Genomic DNA, 22,372 nt, shown 5'->3' with positions numbered 1-22,372 from the left:
TCGCAGGCAACTTACCAAAGGCGGATACGACAAATATCTGTCACTGTTCATATTGTAGTAGGAACCATCCGGCGGCGGTGCTGGCGACGGGGACGGAATGTAAACGCCCTTGCTGATGAGCATCTGATCGTCGCGCGTCATTGCCGCGGCGTGGCCATTGTTGTGCCTCGGATGTGGCAGCGTGCAAGCGTTCACTGCAACAAAATAAGAAAGATGGAGTAAGTTTATGACTTTATTACCTTGTGATATTATCTTATCTACTAAATATATAGAGTGTGTGCGGTAGTTTGTTGCAGGTTAGCGGGTCAGCAGGTCAGTGCACTGACTCTGCATTTGTGCCCCATTTGTTATTATTATTTTCGCATTTCTGCATGGATTTATGACAATTTTAATGCCTGACCAGACTTCCGTTTGCCAACCCATTCGCATTTGAGCTCAATTGATTTTTTTGCACCCGAACAAAAAAATGCAGAAGCATTGCAGGAGGGCAAGAAAGAAAGCAGCATGCGGGTGTGATAGACAGTTGAATACTCTTTTAAAATGTATTAAAAGAAAGGAATATTCACTGAGTTAAGTTATTATTAATAACCTTTTAAAATGATTATGATTTTACTGAATTTATGTACTTCGTAATGTGAAATTTTCACGCATAATAATACCCTTCAAAGAGAGAGTGAAGGCAACCGCAGACGTTGTGCCACACACAACTGCAAATGACACATTTATTGTCGCATTTGCAAAGAGAAAAAAAAAATGAAATCCCAAGATGCATGCAGCCCGACAGGAGGCAGAGCAGTTAAAGGACTCCTACGTGTGTGTGTATGTGTGTATGCGTGCATCGTGCTCGATGCTCCATTCGATGCTCCATTCTGTTGGCGCCCACGTAGATGCAACATTTTGCTGCTTTCTGGTTCATTTCATGTGCAAACGTTTGGAATCAAATAAAACGATAGGCCATTAATTGCAACTCTTGCAACGAGAGTGGTCGATTGGTCGTCGTCGGATAGCAGCAAACAGCGTCAACGAGTGTGTTGTGTGCTGCACGTGCTGAGGTTGCATCTCCATCCAGGGATAGGCACAACAAGCTACAGAGTTGTCCGTGTATATTTAAATGCCGCCTACTCGATGATGAAACAAATTGCTTGGCATTTGCTCATGCCTCGCTTTGTGGCAGACAGTAGCAACACTAGCAACAGTAGCAATGGTGGCATTTGTGGCAGCCGCGGCAAGGATACAGCTAAGGCTTTAACCGCTCAACTTAAACTCATTCGCAAAGGCGTGAAAGCCGCAAACGTAACAAATTTGTAATTTTCTAAAATAGACTTAGACACCCACATTTCCACTGCCACACACACACACACACATGCACGCGCTTAGCATATGCTGGTGTATGCGTGTGTACGTGTGACAGCGTGCGCTGAAAAGTAGGCAACAATAATGTTGTTAAGCAAAGTTGAGTTGCAGAAGCTGCTGCGACTTTTCTGTGACAACGCCTAGCTTAAAATGTGACTCGGCTGAGGCTGAGGCTGCGGCTGCGGCTGCCAAATCGAAGGCGCAGTCAACAGCGTGTGACAGACGTTCTCATGTTCCTTCTCACGTGTGTTGCCGTTGCCCCATGTTCATTTTGTGGCTTGTTTACTTTGCATATGCCACTAAGAATATGCGTATTGTGTATGCGTATGTTGTACTACAATGTGTATTACGAAAAATACGAAAAAAAGCGAACGGGAAGCGAGCGTTGGGGAGTTTCGCATGAATTATTGATTTTTCGATCAGCTAGCAACAGTGTTGAAAAGCGCTCTGCTCTACTCTGCTCCCAAAAAAGAGCCGAACTCAACTGAAATTGTAATCATTGTGCATATACTATACTCGTATTCTATTCAGTTGAGGTACGAGTCTGTTTGTAATTGCCACTGCTTGCACTCTCGACACTCTTTCTGCTTCTGCTGCTGCTCGTGGTCACCCCAAGTCCCCCCATTCATTTCATATTTATAGCAATTGGGATAACAAATGTGTTGGCCCACATAAAAAATGTTGTTGCAGCTAATAGAAATGAAACCAAAGCTGAAACTTTAACTTGCTCGTAATTGGCTACTTATCACTTAGGCAACCAACTTAACCAAACTCTATGTTTAGACATTCTACTTGTGTATGTTAATTAATAGATTTTGGTTTGAGGTGTGATTCTATTTCCAGAAAATTGCCTGCTTGTAATTCGAGCCAAGGAATGCGATGCGAGCTTTAAATAATTTAAATATCGAAACGATATGTATGTGGGAAAAACAAACCTACTTTTAATTACGCAAAATGTATGTGAGCTTTATATATATATATATGTATATAAGTAAATATACGTGTGTTTTGTAAATCAATGGACACTGCTTTTGGAAGGTTATTATGACTATTGGGTGCTTTTCAGTGCTCTAGTAAACTATTCGAAAAGTATCTTTATAGAAATTATGTTTATTTTTTAAGGTGTGACTTGCCTTTAACAAAAATGCCAGTTTTATTATACAGAAAATTAGCTGCTTGTAATAATGAAATGAATGATATGTGTGTGAGAAAAATCAACCTGCTTTTAATTAGAAAAAATGTATTTGAGCTTTAAATATAACTAAGAAAATGTAAAGTTTGTTTTTCTTATTCTATCTTTCTTACTATTGTAATAAATCAATTGACACAGCTTTTGAGATGTGATAGCCATTTTTGACAGCTCTTAATTTTAGTAAATTTTGATCTAAAATATCTAATATTTAAGGAAAAAGAAACTGCATAATTTTTATGCTGACTGACTTGTTTTTAATAAAATTGTCAGCTTTCAAATATAAGACAACAAATGAAATGTCTGTAATGTCAACTTTGAACAATTTAAGAAATGACTGATGCGCATATGAGAAATATAAATATATAAATATTTAATTAAGCAAAAGGAAATTAAAATTTAAATACAAATATGAAAGTCTTTTTTAGAAGTAATTGTCAGAGGTTTTTATCGCTTTCTTCTCTTCTTACATTTGCATTTGCTTTTGGGAGTTTAATACATTTCATGACTACTTTTAATTTAAGAAAAATTATTAACAGAAATGCACTGGCACACTATTCAAAAAGTATCTGTATATTATTTAGCTAGGTGCCAATTCTCTTTTGGAAAATTGCCAGTTTCCAAATGAATGAATATTATAAATGGAAATATTTAAAAAATTGTTGTTTTAAGCAGACGAATTGAAGCTTTAAATGATGAAATGAAAAAGCCAGAGAGTCAGCGAAGAAGCCATCGATTGGAGTTAATTTTGAGCTGCGGCTTCTGTGGCTCAATGCCGTCAGTTGACTGTGGTTGTTTACCAAACAGAAACTGGCCAAGGTTGATGCTCGTTCAGTGTTCGACTTTTCATATAATTTTCTTTGAGTTGTCGCATATTTGCACACACTGTAGTTTATTTGGTTGAGTGTGTATGTGTGCGTGTGTGTGTGTGGGTGCTCATTAAGACAGCGGCGTTTTTGAATAGTGTCTCATTAAAAATGCGCTTTGCGTGTTTGCATCTGACTGGACGGCGAAGACTGAATGACTGACATGGCAGGGAATGGAATGAAATGGAATCATCTATTATTTGATCGCAGCCGAGGCAGCAGCAGCAGCAGCAGCAGGTGGCGACAACTGACTAAAAGAATCGCATACGCGTGTGTGTGTACACATATAGTACATATGTATGTCTATGTGTTGGTTGGGGGGCGTCTGCTCTTCGTCATGGGGGAATTATAGCCTTGGGCGCCAGTTTGAGATTCGGCTTCCGGCAAGCATTTTAATTTTGATGCGACGAGGGATTTTTGTTTCACATCTTTTTTGCCCGCTCGGTCGTTCTTGTTCTTGTTCTTATTCCTATTCCTCGCCATCCCCGCTTTGCCCCCCGCCTGTTATTTGGGTTTTCTCCATTTTTTTTCCTTCTCGTTGTGTTGTTGATTTTGTCGTGTTTTTCGTGTTATTTTTTGTTGTTGCTGGTGTTGTTGTGTGCTTTCTTTCTTGCCACCACAAGCCGCATACATAATTATGCGCACTGGAGACGTCTCTGTTTATCTGTGGCAAGTTGTCGTTGCTATCAAATGTGCCTTGGCTGCTACCGAACGCTGTTGCTGTTGTTGTAGCTATTACTTTTGAAGTATGCTCCTCCACTTGCCAAATACGTTGACATAAGGTAATTGTATTTTATTTTCAGCGCAGAGACACGACACGACAATTCAAGACGAGACGAGTCGAGACAAGCCCAAGGAACAGATAAGATGAGAGCACAGACTGTCGTCGTCGTCGTCGTCGTCAGTCGAGGAGACAAGACCAAAAGTTTTGCAGCTAATGTATTTTTATTATTTTTACGCTTTGCATTTCAAATGCAGTTGTTGCCGCATCCATCGGCAATGCTTTCAGCAATGTCTCAATGTTATTGTAATACTGCCATTGTTATTTCATTTCTTTCATCTCTTCTTTTTTTTTCTTTTTGCTTTTCATTTGTCCTAGTTGAGCCAACTGGCTATGCCAAAAAAAGAAGAATCTCTAGTATTTTTCTAATTTTTTTTTGCTCTGTTCTATAATAATAATAATTTAATTTCTTTGCTAGTCGAGTCTCATACGGTTTTTGGTTTGTTTTGCTGATAAATGTGTGTCCTTAAATTTGAGTTAAGTTGCGCTCTTAAATTAGCGCAGGCTGCACGTGATTTGGTTTCAAGTGTTGCAGATTGCAAGTGCATGTCTAGCAAGAGCAGAGACAGAGAGATAGAGAGAGAGAGAAAGAAAACAGACAGCGAGTTGAAAGTGGATGCACACACATGGCTCAATTGAAAATCAAGACTAGCAAAAACTTTGCTCCTCAATTACAATTAAGATGGAGATGTTGCACTCAAATTGAATTTTTAGCCATCGCGTAGCTGCTCGTCCTTCTTTCTACTCTGCTCGCTGCTTTCTTTTCTGATGCGCATTTTACCGATTTCCGTTTTTACATCGCTTTTATTTTTAGCTTTGATTGCAATCATGGCATAAAATCAGGCAACAACTGCAGCGCTCCTGCTATTACTGAATGGCCAACTGACGTGCTGACAGCGCGTGCAACTCTCTCGCTCAACTCAACTCTCAACTCTGAACTGTGAACTGTGAACTTGCTAGTTTGTTTTGGCCAAAAGTTAATTATCTAAAATGCTTTTTTCATGTGCGACCCCTTTTTTTATACATCTGTCTGTGTGTGTGTGTGTGTGTTCGCTTTTGTCTCCGGACATTCATTATGCTGCACACAGCAAAGAGGGAGACAGACAAACTGACAGCAATATCTGTAGAACGAGATCTTACGAGTTGACTTACCCATATTATTTGGATATAATGCTGGCAGGGTGCCGTCCTTTTGGTATCTGGGCGGTGGCATGTCAGCGCTCTCCACCAGATACGTCGATGCAGCCTTCTTTCGCGCCTCGTCCTGCAGAAAAGGAAGAGAGAGAGAGAGAGAGTGAGTCGGAGACAGAGTGAAAAAGCAATCAGAGAACAATCACAGTATGCAACCCAAGACTGTCAACCATATCGGTTCGCACCTCAAGTGTTTGAGTAATTACTCCCTACTTAAGCAATTGTTTTAGCGACAGGCGAGGAAAGAGAGAGAGATAGAGAGAGAGGGGGAACGGGGTGTGTTGAAAGTTATTGACGCATAATTGACAGTCGCGATGACAGCGACGACACCAAGTGCACCTTTTGTCCTTGCTTCGCGCTTACATTACGTATACGCAACTTGCTGATTTATCATACGCCCCATAGGCAGAGAGAGAGAGAGAGAAAGAGCGAGTGTGCACAATATACAGTTAACAACATTCGATGGCAGAGCAGAGTTCCTGAGGTCGCGCTGCCGCAGCAAGATTACGCTGGTAATAAATGATTTTAATAATTTGAAACGATTTGTTTGCCACTTCTTTGACGCTCCGACTCGAGACTGTGTTTGGCTTTGGTTTTTGGGTTTTTGGTTTTCGTGTTCGCTTTGCCTTTTAGTTGCCTTGACTCGGTTTTAGCCGCGCGCTCATCATTATCATCAGCAGGGCGTAATTAATCACAACGTCTTAGCATGCTGCTGCTTCCGGCTGGCTGACAGTTCCGGCTGCCTTCGAGCACGGCGACCTCGATGTCAACAGTGTTTCCCCCCTTTCTCAGTCCGTTCCCATTCCCGATTCCGTTCCCCGATTCAACGTTTCTGTTCCCGCTTACATTCCCGGTTCCGGCGCTGAGTTGTAATTTCAAGCGCCTGGCAATAACTTAAGACAGCCCATACACTTTTTTCATTTCTCTTCTTTTTGTGCGCCTCGTTTTTCGTTTTTGCCTAAATATTTGTTACAGCATCAGAGTCGACATTTGTGCCCATTGTACTCATTCTTGCTCACAAATTGCATATTCATGCACAACAACAAGCGTCAAGCGGGGTAGGAAAGAGAATAGTTTTGGGTATAAAAAAATGGAGCTGAAAACCGACTACGCTAGCGTGTGTGTGTGTGTGTGCGAGTGTCTGTGTGTGTGTGTGTTATACTCACAATGTATTCCGGTTGACTGCCCTCATTGGAGTAGGACTCGCTCTTCTCCGACACGCTGGACAGTGTCTCGCCGGTAACGGTGTCATTGTACGAACTGGGCGCGTACATTTCGATGGTCGCCGTTTTGCCTGGTTGATTTGTAGTTTCCGCCACTGGATGCGACAATGGATAGGAGCAGTTCCCAGTTCCCAGTTACAGTCGCAGTCGCAGTCACAGTCATAGCCACATAGCCACAGCATTCGGGCCGGGTCAGAACATACAGCAAAACGCAAAAAAAGCAGTAGGTAGAAAGTATGCGGCGCAAATATTGAAAAGGTGTAATTGGCAGTGACATGCCGAAAATTGATTGGGCGGCGGCGCAGTGCGCCAGTCATTTGGAACACCGCACGGGCGGAGCGGAGCGGATCGGAGAGGGTGGGTAAGATGATTGTCCACGTCGTCGTCGTCGTTATTGTTGTTGTTGCCGAAGGGCGTAGGCATGGTTGTGGTGGGCGTGAACGTTTCAGGCAATGCAAATCAAATGCAAATAGCAAAGATTGTCAAAGTGCCGAGCAAGCAAATGTTGACCAGCATTGTGGAGCATGAATAAACGGATAGATGGGGGAGGCAGAGGCAGAGGCAGAAACGGAGGCAGAGACAGAGGTGGGCGCCATTGTGTTAAATTATTCACATTTGGCGCAATACCATCGACGACCATCGTCGTCGTCCATTTTTATGCCGACGCATTTTTGTTGACCGTGGTCAAGGGGAAAAATCAATGCACGATGTGCAGTTCGACGATGCGAAAGGCAATGAGTTGCCAGCCAGGTGGCAGAGCAAGGGCAGAGCAAAAAGAGATTGAAGGGAGTGAACAGAGTGGGTGGGAGAGTGTGGAGTGTAGAGGAAGGAGGTCAGAGTAAAAATGCAATTAAATTTGTATATAAAATGCCATTAAATGATTCATGGCACATTTTCACAAATGGCAACGACAAAATGACCGCGCCACATGGTTAACACGTGTTTTCCGCAAAGTCAATGTGGTATGCGTGTGTGTGAGTGTGTGTGTGTACGTGAGTGTGCGTAAGTGTGTATGTGATGTGTTGCGTTGCGTTGGTTCGTTGAGTGCATTTGATTTTGTTGGTTGTTGTAGCCATATTCGCATGAATGAATGAAGCATTCCGTTGAGTGTTGCGTTCAGTTATTCAGTATCCATGTTGAAGCCGAGAGCGGTGAGCATTGAGCGGGGAGGGGAGAGAAGAGAGGAAGAGAATAATGTATTAGATTTGTTTGGCAAACGTTTTTCCAATTAACCTGAAATGTAGATGCATTGTTATTGTTACCGTTATTGCCATTATTGCTGCTGTTCTTTATGTGCACAATAAAGATTAATCGAAGCGACTTTCAATTTTAATTTCAATATCCGCAATCTATTGGAAATACTAAATTTGTGCTGTAAGCGCGGAATACAGTCTTTAAAGGGATTTTAAAATTATTACTATACATAGAAAAAGATGCATTTCACTAACATTAATATTTAAAGAAATCAAATAGAAATAAAATAATAAAGTTGGCAATTTTTGCCATTAAATCATATTTAACCCATAATAGCAAATTTCATTATTTTTTTGTATGAAACCTATTAAAAATGCTAGTTAAATGGCAACAGATGAGTTTTCGTCGATTTAAAATATATTTATTTAAAAAATAAACGAGGACACATTTTCAGATTAATAATATTGAAAACTAGTTTATAAAAAGTGCAGTCTTTAATATAAACTAATTGCATTTATTTTAAAAATGTTAAATAAAAGACACTTTTCAGATTAATAATAGAGAAAACTAATAAGCATTGCAAAAACAACGCAAATGTAATTTACACATTAAATGATGCTGTAAAAAATTATCGCCATCATCGTATTTGAAAACTATTCGAACCTTTTAAAGGCTCGAAGTCAATAAGTTGAACTGAATTTAATTGTAGATCGTCAATTGCAATAGCGCTCTACAGCCATGTGCTGTTGACACCATCACGTATTTATTGCGGGACCGACGTAAATAAAACATGTTATCGGAGTCCGCCTTCTCATCGACGAGGTGGGCAACAAACACAGCCCAGCAAGCAGCCCAACCAGCCAAACATACAAGCAAATGCATTCACAGTTTAGTGAATTAAAAATATTTTTTGGCATTTGTCACATGCTTTATTTACGATGACTGTGGAGTCAGCAACACAAATAGTTCCATTGCCATTGCCAAACGAGTGCAACATAAAAAAAATGCTTAAATGCATTAAATAATGGGCAGGTCTGTAATCAATTAAGCGAAATAAAAATAGCAGAGGGAAAAGCTATTAACCGACAATGAAGATTCATAAGCCATGTTGAACCCCTATATCAAATGGACTTGTTTAAAATTAAATCGATTTTTTAAACACTCGATTCAAATTTTAAAGCAATAACCACCAAATATGAACAAGTTGTGGGATTAAAGCTTTTCTCACGTATGTTTACTGTTAAAGAGACCCGCGAGTCTGTGAAAAATACTCGATAAAAAGCAATTCACAGAAATAAATTAAGCTGTAACTGCCAAAGTTTGGAAATAAAACAACAAAATAAGTAAGACAGCAATGCTCGAATTTGAGATACTCGCTACTCGACGTGAAGAATACAAAACACTTTATTGTGAAGTAGGATTAAAGAAGGATTGACCTGATTTCTATACCCGTTACCCTAAGGGTGGGAGGGTAATTTAACTTTGTGTCAACAGAAAATGTATGTAAGAACACCTCGATTTTAGAGACTGTAAATAGTAGAACTATAATTTTCATTTTGATAGCACTTAATATTGTTGTGCTCAGATCGAGTTTAATTGTGATTTTTTCCACACCCACACTACAGTTCTTACTACTATCGATTCGAGTTCAGATATAATTGAAAACACTGCATCTTCCGGCTTTTTGCAATCTGGTATATTTTGAATGCAGTAGTATGTCATTATACCATATGAGCCTTTCGGTATATTTTACTTTTATGATAAAACCGCTTTCGATAATTTTTATTTTATGGAAAATATGTAGGTTTCTTATATGTTATCAATAATAGCTTAGTATATCAGACTGATAACTTTTGCCCGTGCTCAACAGAATTATTATACCCATCCACCTTCTAAGGGAAGCGGGCACAAAAAGCAGAGATGAAAGCGCAGCACTCAAATGTAGCAGGTAGCTTGACGATGCATGGACAGTCGGAATTAATGACCAGCGAGCGGGCTTATCACTGTCAAAGCCCGTTTCACCCGACAACAACATCGCTGTAGTTGTAGTTGTAGTTGTTGTTGTAGTTCTCGTGCTGTTATCGTTGTCGCAATGGAGTTTTTGACAGCGTCGCGTATACGACAAATAAGCTGGTAGCATAGTTGGTAGTGGCGTTAAAGCTGATGCTGCCACACTGGCATGCCACATGCCACAACAAGCGAGAAAGGGATACTGACTGAGAGAGCTTTTGTTGTTATTTTCTCTCTCTCACTCTCTTCGCCACCGCCGTCGCTGCACTTTATGCCTGACAGAGATTACAAATTTTGCACTTATGCTACGCCAAGGCCAAAAGATATACAGAACTGTACTAGTGCGGAAGCGGGAAAAACGGGATTTCTTTCGCTTTTTACCCAGCTGCCAATATATGTATATGACATGGCTTAGACAGCTTTTGCGGTCGTCAGGACAGTTAATGACGTCGCCGTTGACGGTTGCGTCTGCTTTGAAGGCTTTTCTCTTAATCTGCTGCCGTCCTGCCGTCCTGCCATGACTCTCGGCCTCGTGGCCGATGCCGGTGGCTTGATGGTCTTGGTTGCTGACGAGCATGCAGCTTCTACGGTAAAAAAAAATATGCTGCCATTTATGCTCAGATTTTGTTGTTGTCAAAAATCACAGCTGTTTTTGGACATTGCTCTAACCGAAAATATTATATTTTTAGCATCAAATGTGAATGCGAAGATTGCCAAATCATCTGCTTGTCAGTTTGCTTTGCCAATTACGCACAAGTATGCTTGGGGTTTAGCTTAATCGGATTGCGTATTTCCTGGAATCGGAATTGAGGCTCCAAAGACATTTTGTGATCATGATTCAGAATTTCTTTAGATAAAATTTAAAGTAGAGTTTCATATGTAATATTACAAAATACTTATATACTCTCAATAAAATATTTATTCTACTCAGATCATATTACTATTTTAAGTATTTCAACTTTTTTTGTTGTTCTAATTAGCATCATTCCGTACACAATATACCAAATATTTAATGTGGTATTAAATTTGTGTATTGAAATTTTATCGTAGTCTCATTTGTAATTGTAATTATAACAGCGCTCGATAATAATGCCGTTGTCTACAAGATATGACTGCTATAGACCACGAGCTAAGCATAGACATATGAGATGCCAATGGGCTGACTGCTCTCAGCATTAAAGTTGGAAAGTTTTGGGGCAACGGCATTGGCGCCCAACTGTTTGACAGCTTTTGTGCTTATCTCAACAGATTCGATGGCACCCGCCCAGCTCCGACTGGCCAGCTTGAAGTTCCCAGTTCCCAGTTCCAGGCCTCTGGCCATCAGAGTAGTCGTTGTCGTAGTTGTAGTCGCAGTCGCAGTTGCTGTGCACAGTAGTCAATTGTTTAAAGAGTGTCAAAGTCAAGTGCTTTACGTAGAAGTAGTCCGTTTGTTTTGGAGTAACCGTAACGGTCGCTTATCGCTTATGGCCACGTTGGCACAAAACTTTTGCCTTGGCCAACTCGTTAAAGTGTCGCACTTTCAGCCTGCTTCTGGCTCTCGCTCTCGCTCTTGCTTTCTATCTCTCTTTCTGTCTCTCGCTTTAGCAGCATCCTACTCTCTATCGTTATTCTTTGTCATTCCATTTTTTTTTTCGGTCGGTTCGTTCTATTATATTATTTATTATTGACAGTTGCCAGTTTTTCAGTTGAACAAACTGCCGAGATTATTCGAGTGCGCATTAGCTGGAAGAAGATGATGTAGCTCCTCATCTCTATTCAAGTGCGCATTAGCTTAAATAAATGTAGAGAGAGACATTCATCTCTCGTGTTGAGCTAACTAACTTCTAGAATACAATACGGTGTGTTTTTCAAAAATTTCCATTCAGCCAAAGTGAAAATGCCGTTTTTGGCCGTTTTCTTTTATGCACACTTCATATCTATGGGGCCAAGCGAAAGGGCAATAAACATTAGAAATGGCTTACGACAGGATGGCCAACTCGCTTGAGAATGATATATGTGTGTGTATATCTTGCGAGTATGTGAGCACTTCGTGTCATTGACCGTGGCATCAGCAGCAAGAGCAGCAGTAGCAGCAGCAGCAGCGGAATAGTCGGAGAGAGAAACCGCCAAACCGACCAGATGCCAACCGCAGACTTTTGGCATAGTTTATCGGACAACGGGCAACTTGCAATGGCCAAACTGACAGTGGGACAGTGGATAGTGGACAGTGACAGTGGGCAACTGTCAGCAAATGTGTGGACTGGGCAACGGCAAAACAGCGAAAGCTTCTTAGCCATGTCCGTGTCCGTGTCCGTGTCCGTTGCGCTTCCTTTTTGACGCCGAAGTTGATGCTGAGGAAGAAGAAGCAAAAGCTAAGGCTGAAGATGAGGCTGAGGCGGGTGATTTTCTTTTCCGTCATGCGCCATTTTGACACAAAAGCGCAAATGCACATTAAAAATGCATATCCAAGGGGCAACAACAACAATAACAACAAGAACAACAATAACAACAGCGACACAAAATAGGAAAATAGCAAACAAACAACAACACAAACAGCTGCAAGCAGCCCACAAGTCAAATTTCGCCAGCGAAAGCATTGAAATATGCACAGATATCTTCGGGCTGAGGCAAAGCAAGGCAAGGCAAGGACTATGCAGCCTTGCTTTCGCCACCGCCCGTGTCTCCAACTTTCCCCATGTTTCCCGCTTGCCAACCGCTGTCATGCTGGCCAACGCACCAGTTTCCCTGACAACTCCTTTATGGCCAAAAAATGCTTTTGGGCATTGTCAGTTATCGGCTTATGGCAGCAGTGGCAGCTGTGGGAGGCAGGAGACGGGAGGTGGGCGGTGGGCGGTGAGCGGCAGGTTGAGAGAGCGGTAGCCGAACATTGTCATAAAAATGTTGTTGTTGCTGGTAGGGAAGACAGATTTCCAGCTGCAGGCTCAACTCGACTCGACTCGCTTAACAGTTGTTGTAACAAGCGGCTGTTAAGACTGAAATATGCATTTCTTTTGTGTTTTGCCAGCTGAGGGGCAGCCTCTTCCCCTCCCCTTCTCCAGCAGCCATTTCCAAGCGCGTCATTTGTTCAAACATAACTGCGCTCTATGCATACTGGAAATGAGGGAAATTGCCAGTGCCCATTCTCGAGGAAAGCTTTACCCCCATCTAGCATAATAAAGCCAGCTGAATTTCTAAGAAAAATATCTTATTTATGTCCTGCGGCTGTAGTTCATGCTCCGTCAGCGAGTGCCTCGCGTTCATAATGTCAAAAATCTTGGCCTACATTTCACACACAAACCGAATTGGCGAGGCGACTCAAACTGAAACTGAGTCAGAAAGACCGAAACTGAAACTGAGACGGAGACTGAGATTTTGCGGGGGTGCGGAGTCTATGGAGAAGGCAAACAAAAGCAACGAAACTTCAGTGGCCCGATTAAAGGATGCTTCCCTATTCTAAAAGTAGTGCTTCTCTCTCTGCAGATGAAATACAAAAAAGTTCTCTATGATTTATGGCACTAATTTCTAAATGTAATCAAATTTAGCAAGAACTTGACTACTTAATGTTAATTTTATAATATTTATTTCAAGACTTTATAGTCTGATATATTGTTTAGAAATCTAATTCAGTGGCTTTGTTGTATTATTTATTAAGCAACCTTTCAATTATCGCTTTGCTTTGCTTGTAATTGCTTTGCCAAAAATTAAGTGAATTTCGACATTTATGTTACAAGAGAATTTTGGTTTTTCATAATTAAAATTTCTTAAATAGTTTACATAAAAGCTGAGTCTGGTTATAACTTAAAAATATGTTGCACAGCGTATTGCAAATTGTTTGTTACTAATGTAATAAACGAAACGAATGATTTGAGACTTGCTTTAAACTATTTAAAGAGAATATTTGCAATTTGCCAAGAAGTATGATATATATCTGCTCATATGAGCATATACAAATATTTAAAGCCATCGTTTTGGTTTACTTTAAATATATTGAAATTTTTTTTTAATATTATAACTTGCTTAGACATATCAAAAGTTTTCAGATTTGTTTCGAATTACTTGAATTCAGTCTCAACTATAAATAAAAAATGTTATTATTATCTATACATTAAAATCAGGATACCCTATACCATAGTAATTCATTTAATTCGATATGTAATCAAAGGACAATTGCTTTAAATTGTGGAACTGCTAATGAAAATATTAACAAATTTTCAGAGTAAATTTATGTCTGTCAATTACCGTTTAAAGGTAAAACTGGTAGAATACAGAAGTTTTTAGGAATTACTTTAATAATTTAATTTCCTAATATGTACGCTTTTAATGCTTTTTGCTAAAGTGCTTCAAGTCTTTAGTTAAATCATATACTGCGGTATCTTCACTAATCTAATGTAAACTTTTTCATTATACTTTAACTACAACAATATCATAATCAGTTGAGCATTCACTCATTCATTCATGTCTGTATAAATGCCGTAAAAAGTTTTGCGACAAATATATTGTGGATGCTTGTTAGGGAAACAAGGACACATCAGAAGGCATCAGAAGTTGGGCAGGCGGGCAAAAAGTCAGAAAAGTTAACCAACTCATAAGTCAAATGTTTGCCGAAAGTACGACTACTCGTATATAGTATATGAGCATACATTACAACTGCAAATAGCGAGTACACACACCGTGCACACAGTGAGAAGGACACTGAGTGTAAGGGGGGAGGAGGAGGAGCAGAGGAAAAGGACAACTCGCAATTGGAATGCTGCCCCTTTGTCTGCCTTGTGTACGGGCAAACAAACTGCAAATACGCAGGCTGCACACAAGGAGGCGGAGGAGAAGAAGGGGGACAACGAGTGCGGAGGAGAAGTATACCCCGGAGGAGCACAACGCATTGCTCCATGCATCCACGTACATAAGAGAATGCATAATTTTCGGTGTGTTGCACTGGGATTGGCATTGGGATTGCTACGAGGTCTGATTGAGATGGTGCTCCTGTTCTATTCCTTCTTCCTTTCCTTCTTCTGGTTCTAGTTCTGCTTCTGCTTCTGCTTTTGCTTCTGCTCTGCGTGTCAAACCACTAAATTTGGCTCAATGAGAAATAATTTGGTTAGCACGCCCAGCCAAACGTTTGGCTCATCTCTGGCCAAGAATTTTTGTCTTCTGGCATTTGAAACGTTCAAATTGCTTTCGTCTTGTGCTAACACTTTCAGCACGTTTCAGCTTGGTTTTTGGCTCTGAGACCTGACTTGCCATCGAAATGTCTTCAATTTCATTGAAGCAGCTGAAGTCATATTTATATTATTTTCTCTCGCCTTGGATTGGGCTGAAATATAATTCCATATTAATAAACAATCTTCAGATTCAGCTGCAAATTGAGCGGCAGGAGCCAAAACTCTAACATTTGCCGGACACGTGCTCTCTGCTCTGTGCTCTCTACAGTCAATGGTCTCATGGTCTCTAGTCTGTATTCTACAGCAGCAGAGCAATCTGATTTCCGAAAGATTGTGCGTTCAGCTAAGAAAACGATGCACATTTGTCTTCGCCAACGGGTCAAATGGGGCAAGTGGGCTCTGGCAAAGGGGTGAGAGGGGGTCAAGGGGAGGGACAACCGGACGGAGTGTCTGCCAACGTCGTCGTTGTTCAATAAACAGTTGCAGTTGGCATGGCCCCGGGTCGTCCATGGCTTGCTTGGCTCGTTGCTGTCCGCTGCCAGGATGCATCATTATTTTCTGTCATCATTATATTCTTGTTGACTGCTCCGAGCGGGTTTTTCTCTTACTTTTTTTTGTTGTGCTTTGCTTTTTTTTTCTTTTTGTTTGTGTGCTGTTTCCTTGCCACGCTCTGACTCCGGCTCAGTCTTAGACTGGCTTTGGTTTAGGTTTTCTCGCGGAAATTACAAGAATCGCATATCCAGAGTGAAGGACTGGTCTCTTCTCTATCCTCTACCTATACCTACTATATATCTCTGCGTGTATATTTCATCTCTGAGTATATGCAGGAAATTGTTTAGTGAGCGTCATAAACTGAACAGCAGCCGCGTCGAGGTCATTGAGGAAAGGACTATAGAGGCGAGAGGTGGACGACTAAGTGGGCAAGGGGCAAGGGGCAAGGGGCAAGGGGCAAGGAGGCATCGGAAGTAGCACAACGCGTTCTGCTTCCTGTGGTGTCACGGAAGTGGTATCTGAGCTACGAAGTGGCTGCTTCTTGACTTTGCTCTCTGAGAGGAAGATAATAAGAAGCTTTCATCTTTGTGCTCGAGTTTCTCTCGACAGTTGCGAGTTCGAAAAGTATGCACAAAAAGTGGCAAGTCACAAATTATGGCATAACAATAAATGAAAAAGAAATAAATAAGCACATACAATATAATGAAAATGAAAATGAAAATAAAAACAAAATAATCATAAAGAAATTGTGGCGCTTCTCGCATCGAGTGTCAACGAACCTTTTTTGCGACGTTGATGCACAATGAACCAGGCAACGAGCGCCGCATTGACCAAGAGGAATCCAAATGCCGCCAGAGAGATGCCAATTATGACCAGATTCGGTGTGTTGCTGGAGTCCTCCGTTAGCTCGGCTGGCAGCATTTCAAGTCCTGTTCGTGTATCGCGAAACATAAAAATAAACACACAAGAATACAAAAAAAGCGAAAATGAAGCAAACAAAGCAAAAAATATTTGCAAAAATAAAACAATAAATAAATGCGAAACGAAATGAGAAACTGTAATAAAAATGACGCAGCATCGCTTCGGGGGCCATGCTCAATGGTCGCGTCCTACTTCCAGTACTCCTCTCTCTCTCTCTCTCTCTCTCTTTCTCTTTCTCTCCCTAGAAGTTTGTACTTGTCTCTTTCTTTTTCGCTGCTGAAGCTAGCCATGCAAAACTGACGCAAATCACGTAGCCATGGTGTGTCGCGATGACGCGAAACGCAGCCCGGAACATGTGGCGGGCAAATGAAATTAGCGTGGCCCGATGTTGACCACATGGCACGTGCGGTTTGGTTGGGGAACGCGGAACGCGGAACAGGGAACAAGAGACAGTCGCGAGTACGAAAGAAATGTTCAAATAAAACAGCGACACACACACACACATACAACTTGCAAGTCAGCAGCAACAATAACAATCGATTTTCGATGGTGATGATGACGATGATGTACCTCGCTTCAGACGCTTCTCGTTGCGCTTGTGCAGGCAGCAGCCGATGACAAACACGTTGAGCAACACAACAGTGATGCCGGAGGCCACGCCCACCAGCAGCATGCCGGAGGTACCGCCCAATGGAGTCTGACTGGTGGTCGGCGGACCACCGCCAAGCGACGATGCTGGATGCGATGGCGGCGGCGCCTCTGTAGGTGCATCCATAATTAGTTGAGTCGAGTCCATACAATTCCAATTAAAGTGCAGCATTTTAAGAGGGTTGAGTAGAGAGAGATGGTTGAGTAATGCAATGTCCTTGCTCTAGAGCAGAGCTTACATCAACTGAACTGGAACTCTTGTGCGATAAATCTGAATATTGTGCTTACCTTTGGTCTGGGCTCGCGTCAAATCCGGCAGGTAACTGCTCTGGCCCAAATCATTCCAGGACATCACGGAGAACAAATACATCGTGTTCATCCTCAGTCCGCCAATGGTCAGCTTGTGACTGTTGGGCAGACCATCAATGTATTTGTACTGCTCGCGGTCTGCCATGCTGCAACGAGAGATGCAATTAAGGCGCATCAGTATGGAGGAGGACCCACAACAGGAGGAGTGTTCTCTGAGCTGCCTGAGCTGGCAATTTCATTAGTGCATCCGTGACATTTGCAGTAATTGCAACGGAATGAACTTGATCTCCCCCCAGCATGAAGTTGGAGATTGAAAAAGGGGAAAACCGCAATGACTCTGGTCTTGCATGCGTAATGCAATGCGAGCCCATCTTCTTCTACTTTTTGCTACGTACCGATATCGAACGCGATAGGAGGCCTTTAGTCCGCCATCAAAGCCTGGCGTCCAAGCCACAGTCACCGTGTCATGGGTCACATTCAGAATGTTGAGACTGAGCGGCGGCTCGGGCTGTGAGGTGATGTCCAGGCGCACAGTCTCGATGTCCTCGCCGAGGTCGTTGCGGGCAACGCACTCATAAGCTCCATAGTCGGCGGGCGCCACCTTCTCGACGATGAGAGAGGACTCATAGGTGAGCGAGTCAATCTTGCGCTCCTCCACCTCGTACTTGAACGTATGGTTGATGGGCAGCTCCTTGTTGTCCTGCCGCCAAATGAACTGCGGTTTTGGCGATGCTTGGGCACGGCACGGCAACTTGCCACGCTCCCCAGTTCCGCTCGCTGCTCGCAGCAACGTTGGCGACTTGGCTATCTCAGGGGCAACTGCAAAAGCAAGCACACACATGATACGGTTCGATGTGGATTTCAATTTGGAGGCACTTACACTTGACGATGAGCAGGACGTCGCGGTTGGTGGGATTGGCCACATGATTGTCGGCGACGCAGCGAAAGTTTCCCACATCCTCGCGCTGGGCATCCTTGATGTGCAGATAGGCGGTGCCATTGGTGAAGGTTGTGGTGGTCTTCACCTTCATGTCATAGCCGACACGCTCCCACTTCACATGCTCCTCGGCCAGCGGTTTGCCCTCAACGCTACAGGAGAGCATCGCATCCTCGCCGGGATTCACAATAATGTTCTCCGACACGGACTTGATGGTGGTGCCATCTACGCAAGAAGCAGCTGCTTAGTGGGCAAATCGGATGAGAAACCATGAATATATATACTTACATTCAACCACAACGGTTATGTTGAGATTCGCTTTGCCCTGTGAGTTAGAGGCTGTGCAGGAATAGATCCCAGCATCGTCACGATGCAGCTTGGTAAAGTTAAGCACAGCGCCATCGGCAAATATGCGATGCTCGCCAGCAGAAACGCTGCCACTCGAATCCTGCGGTATGGCAACGCCGTTCTTTGTCCACGTATAGACGACAGCTTCCGGATTACCATTCGCTTGCAGCGGCACCTGCAAGGACTCACCCTCCAACCCCACCGATGTCCACGATGGCGGTGGCACAAACTTGGGTCGAACTGCGACGAGAAATGCAATTTAAATTTGAATTAAAATTCAGATTGAGCTTCGTTTGGGGAATGGGGAGCAGGAAAGCGATCAGTCAGTCAGTCAGTCAGTCAGTCAGTCATTCAATGATTCAGACAGAGTCTAATTGCTCAATTAAGCAGCAGACAACTGTAGTCAGCAGTCGGCGACAATACTTACAGAGCACATTGAGGCTGACTGCCTCGTGGACACTGCGCTGCAGTGCCTCGTTGGCGCTTTGGCAGGTGTAGACCACACCGTTCATTTCCTGGGTGATGTTTAGCTTGAACTCGAGCGTGGAGACCGTGCCGCCCCAGAGACCTGGCTTCGACGTATTATTAATGCCTGCAAATAGACAAAGGCGGATGGATATACATATATATATGTATATATACTTGTATATAGAAAATGGAAGGGGGCGTGATTTGACTTAGCCCCGGACTGGACTTTGGCTCCGCGATGAGCTGAGACCGAGACTGAGGCTGAGACTGAGTTGAACTGGCTGGCAACCAAACCGGATGTTGTCGTGGAAACGCCTTAAAAATGCATGCAACGAGGATTCAACAACAGAAGCAGCAGCATCAGCAGCAGTCCCGAAAGCAGCTGCCATTTTGACAACGGCGCCGCCAAGTCCTTGGCCAATGGCTGGGCAAAGTTCCAATTCGGATTGGACGTGGTGAGGGGAGGCGGAACCAAAGCAAGGCAAGGCAAGGCAAGGCGATTATGTGTACGTACCTTCAATGGATATGCCATCCTTCCACCAGGACAGCTTTGCCGGTGGATTGCTTGAGCTCGAGTCACAAATGATGGTTGCCTCCATGCCAGGTCGCAGTTCTTCCGGTTCAATGCGTATTTTTACCGTCTCTGGCGCAACTACAGAACGTGGAGAGAGGGAGAGAGAGAGCAGAGACAACGACAGCGTATAAGTATAATAATAATAATAATGCCAACAACTCGTACTTACAGTGCACGCTAAGCGTTGTCGACTCGAACAGCGGTATTTCGGTGGCACTGTTCGAGGCCTCGCATCGGTATTGGGCCTGGTTATCGGTGACGTTGGCCAAAATAGTTATTTCGGCCGAAACGGATTTGTCTGCAGCCCGAATCACCGAGTTGATCTGGCATGAGTTGCAAAAGTAAAATAAGGAAGAATAATAATAACAACTATGACAAAAGTCAACATATGTCGCTGCCACACTGTTTAAAGCTGGGAGCGATTATTCACTAATAGTGAAGGCACTTTATGACCGACTATAGAATACCCGAAATCAAATAGAGCATATATAAAATAAATGTGAAGTTCTTTCTTCCGTTCTCTAACATAAATTAATATAAATATAGGCTAAGGTTTATCACATAGATCTTAAAGTGCTCAAGTAAAAATATTTTAAATAGATTTATAGCCCATTTGATTGTACACTGTTTAATATTTATATGGTAATCATTTTCCGTCTCTGCTGAGTGAACCTTTTAATTTCATTTACTACAAAAACTAATTTTTAATAACCCAATGGTTTACTGTGATCAAAGTATCGAATAATGAATGTACGTTTATACTGAGTATTAAAGAAGTAATGATTTAATTAAAAAACATAAAAAGTGTGCTTGTGAATTGACTTTGTTTATTTGAATTAAGAATCACGATATTACACATAATCTGTGCCTATAATATTTCCTGCTGGGAACCAAAGGGCAGTGATCAGGTATCAAGTTACTGATCAGAATTATTGCATTGCGGAAAGACAGACAGACAGACTACAAAAACTGCTTGCCATTAAATAAAACACCCTTCTATCCCCTTGGTAGCGGAAATAAACAGCTTCGGGAAATGTGTCGCATATGCGTGGCAGTCAGGATGATGGAGAGAGAGAGCGAGAGAGAGAGAAAAAGGCATGCGAAGCAGTGACACAGCACACAGGCATGGCGCATTTTAATTTTGTTGATAAAATATCATTTAATCTGCGCCCACAGATGAGAATAATCTTCATCCCTGCCTCGCCCACAGCTGCACCAGAGGCAGCCAGAGGCACCACTGAACTGCCTGAATCAGCGCCTCTTCGGGATAAGGTCTGGAGATAGCGGGTGGGTGCTGCATAAACCACAATTGCGATGAAGATTGCGAAGCAGCGGCGTGTAGCAGTCGCTCGTTTCCGTTCTTTGTGACAGAAAACCAGCGGCGCTTGCCACTTGGCGTGTGTTGTATATCAACTTTATAGCCAGCTGCTGGCTGCTGTCTGCTGACTGCAGCGTCGTCGTCGTCGTCGTCGTGGCAGGAAGTGGCCCCCATAAGTATGCAACAGCAACAGCTACAGCAGCAGCGGCAGCTGTGCAACTGTAGCCACTTCCGTTGATTCAACCATTTAGCTGATGTGCGAGTTGCGCGATGTGAACTTCGTTTTTAGCGCTAGATTAAATTCCAGCTAAGCAAAAAACAGAGGCAGCATCACACACAAACGATAATAACAGCCAGAAGGCAGAAGGTGTGTCTGTGTGCGTTTGTGTGTGTTGCACGAGCATTAAAGATATAGACAGAGAGGCAGACAGACGTATAGATAAAGCAGCTGTCGAGCTGCCTTATTAGCACTTTAAGCCCATAAAGCGGAAGCGGAAATGGTCAACAAAAGCGCCATTATTGTTTTGCTCCATGTTTGCTGTCTGTTGTTGATAGCATTACGAGTGCACCTCACTCTCTCGTTCTCTCTGTCCCACTCTCTCTATCTATCTTTCCGGGTGTGTGTGTTTTAAATGCCTTTTTGTTGCATATTCGTGCGGTGCAAATGCTGTAAATGCAAAAACTTCAACGTTCAACTCACCCGCTTGTCGTTTTTGTACCACGTTAACGTTGCCAGCGGATTGCCGCCTGATGAAACGCAGAGCAGTTTTTGCACCGAACCAGCTGGTATAATTTGTCCCTCGATATAGCCCGAAATTAATGGCGGCGCGGGTGGATCTGTGAATAGACAAAGCGAAAAGGTGGCAAAAAACTGTTAGCATACCATTCGCAGGCCACAAAAAAAAAAAAACAAAGAAAAGCTGGCCCAAAAACTTAGCCAAGAGCCAGCAAATTATGGCCTACAAAGCGGCCAAAAGAAAACATATTCCCCTCTACTCCCAACCTAAGCCAAGCACATTTTCAAGCCTCAAGCCCCAGCCCAACCACAATCCCAAGACCAACCACAGTGCGCTGTGTGACGCTGAACAATAAAAATTAAAATTATTTAATTTGCCGCGCATAAAGTAAAAGTATCTAAAGGGCGTCCCTTAGGCTACCGCATGGCCACATAAGACAACGCGTCCTTGAATATATTTCTAAATTATAGGCAGCCCAGAGGCATGAAGGGAGGCAGGACTAAATTCTTTTAAGCGGCTGCTGCAATGGAAAAATGGACGCTGTCATGGGTAAGCAAGCAAAGGGAAACTGGCATTGGGATTGGAGCAAAGGAACAGCAGTAGCAGCAGCAGCAGGAGCAGGAAAGGGGCATGTAGTGGAGGGGTTATGCTCATTACCTCGAAGCCTGTTAGTCA

General features: G+C 42.8%; 1 protein-coding gene across 5 annotated transcripts in view; it reads right to left on the bottom strand.

Annotated features, from left to right (window-relative positions):
• LOC132790650 (nephrin) overlaps positions 1–22,372 on the bottom strand; it is an 80,048-nt gene that overhangs the window by 11,478 nt on the left and 46,198 nt on the right. The window contains exons 9-21 of one of the 5 annotated variants that reach the window (XM_060799274.1): positions 21,661–21,797; positions 19,812–19,965; positions 19,583–19,720; positions 19,028–19,192; positions 18,541–18,840; positions 18,196–18,477; positions 17,711–18,134; positions 17,295–17,461; positions 16,929–17,117; positions 16,217–16,366; positions 6,547–6,698; positions 5,342–5,453; positions 16–194 (exon numbers count right to left, since the gene is read on the bottom strand). In XM_060799274.1, the coding sequence (XP_060655257.1) occupies positions 16–194; positions 5,342–5,453; positions 6,547–6,698; positions 16,217–16,366; positions 16,929–17,117; positions 17,295–17,461; positions 17,711–18,134; positions 18,196–18,477; positions 18,541–18,840; positions 19,028–19,192; positions 19,583–19,720; positions 19,812–19,965; positions 21,661–21,797 (2,549 nt within the window). Of the gene's footprint in view, positions 1–15; positions 195–5,341; positions 5,454–6,546; positions 6,699–16,216; positions 16,367–16,928; positions 17,118–17,294; positions 17,462–17,710; positions 18,135–18,195; positions 18,478–18,540; positions 18,841–19,027; positions 19,193–19,582; positions 19,721–19,811; positions 19,966–21,660; positions 21,798–22,372 lie in introns of those variants that run through there. The other 4 variants (XM_060799270.1, XM_060799271.1, XM_060799272.1 and 1 more) reach the window with 4 other exon arrangements.

The sequence above is a fragment of the Drosophila nasuta genome, chromosome 3 (assembly GCF_023558535.2).
Source record: "Drosophila nasuta strain 15112-1781.00 chromosome 3, ASM2355853v1, whole genome shotgun sequence".
Classification (NCBI taxonomy): Eukaryota; Metazoa; Arthropoda; class Insecta; order Diptera; family Drosophilidae; genus Drosophila; species Drosophila nasuta.
This window is presented reverse-complemented; position numbering and strand designations above follow the sequence as displayed.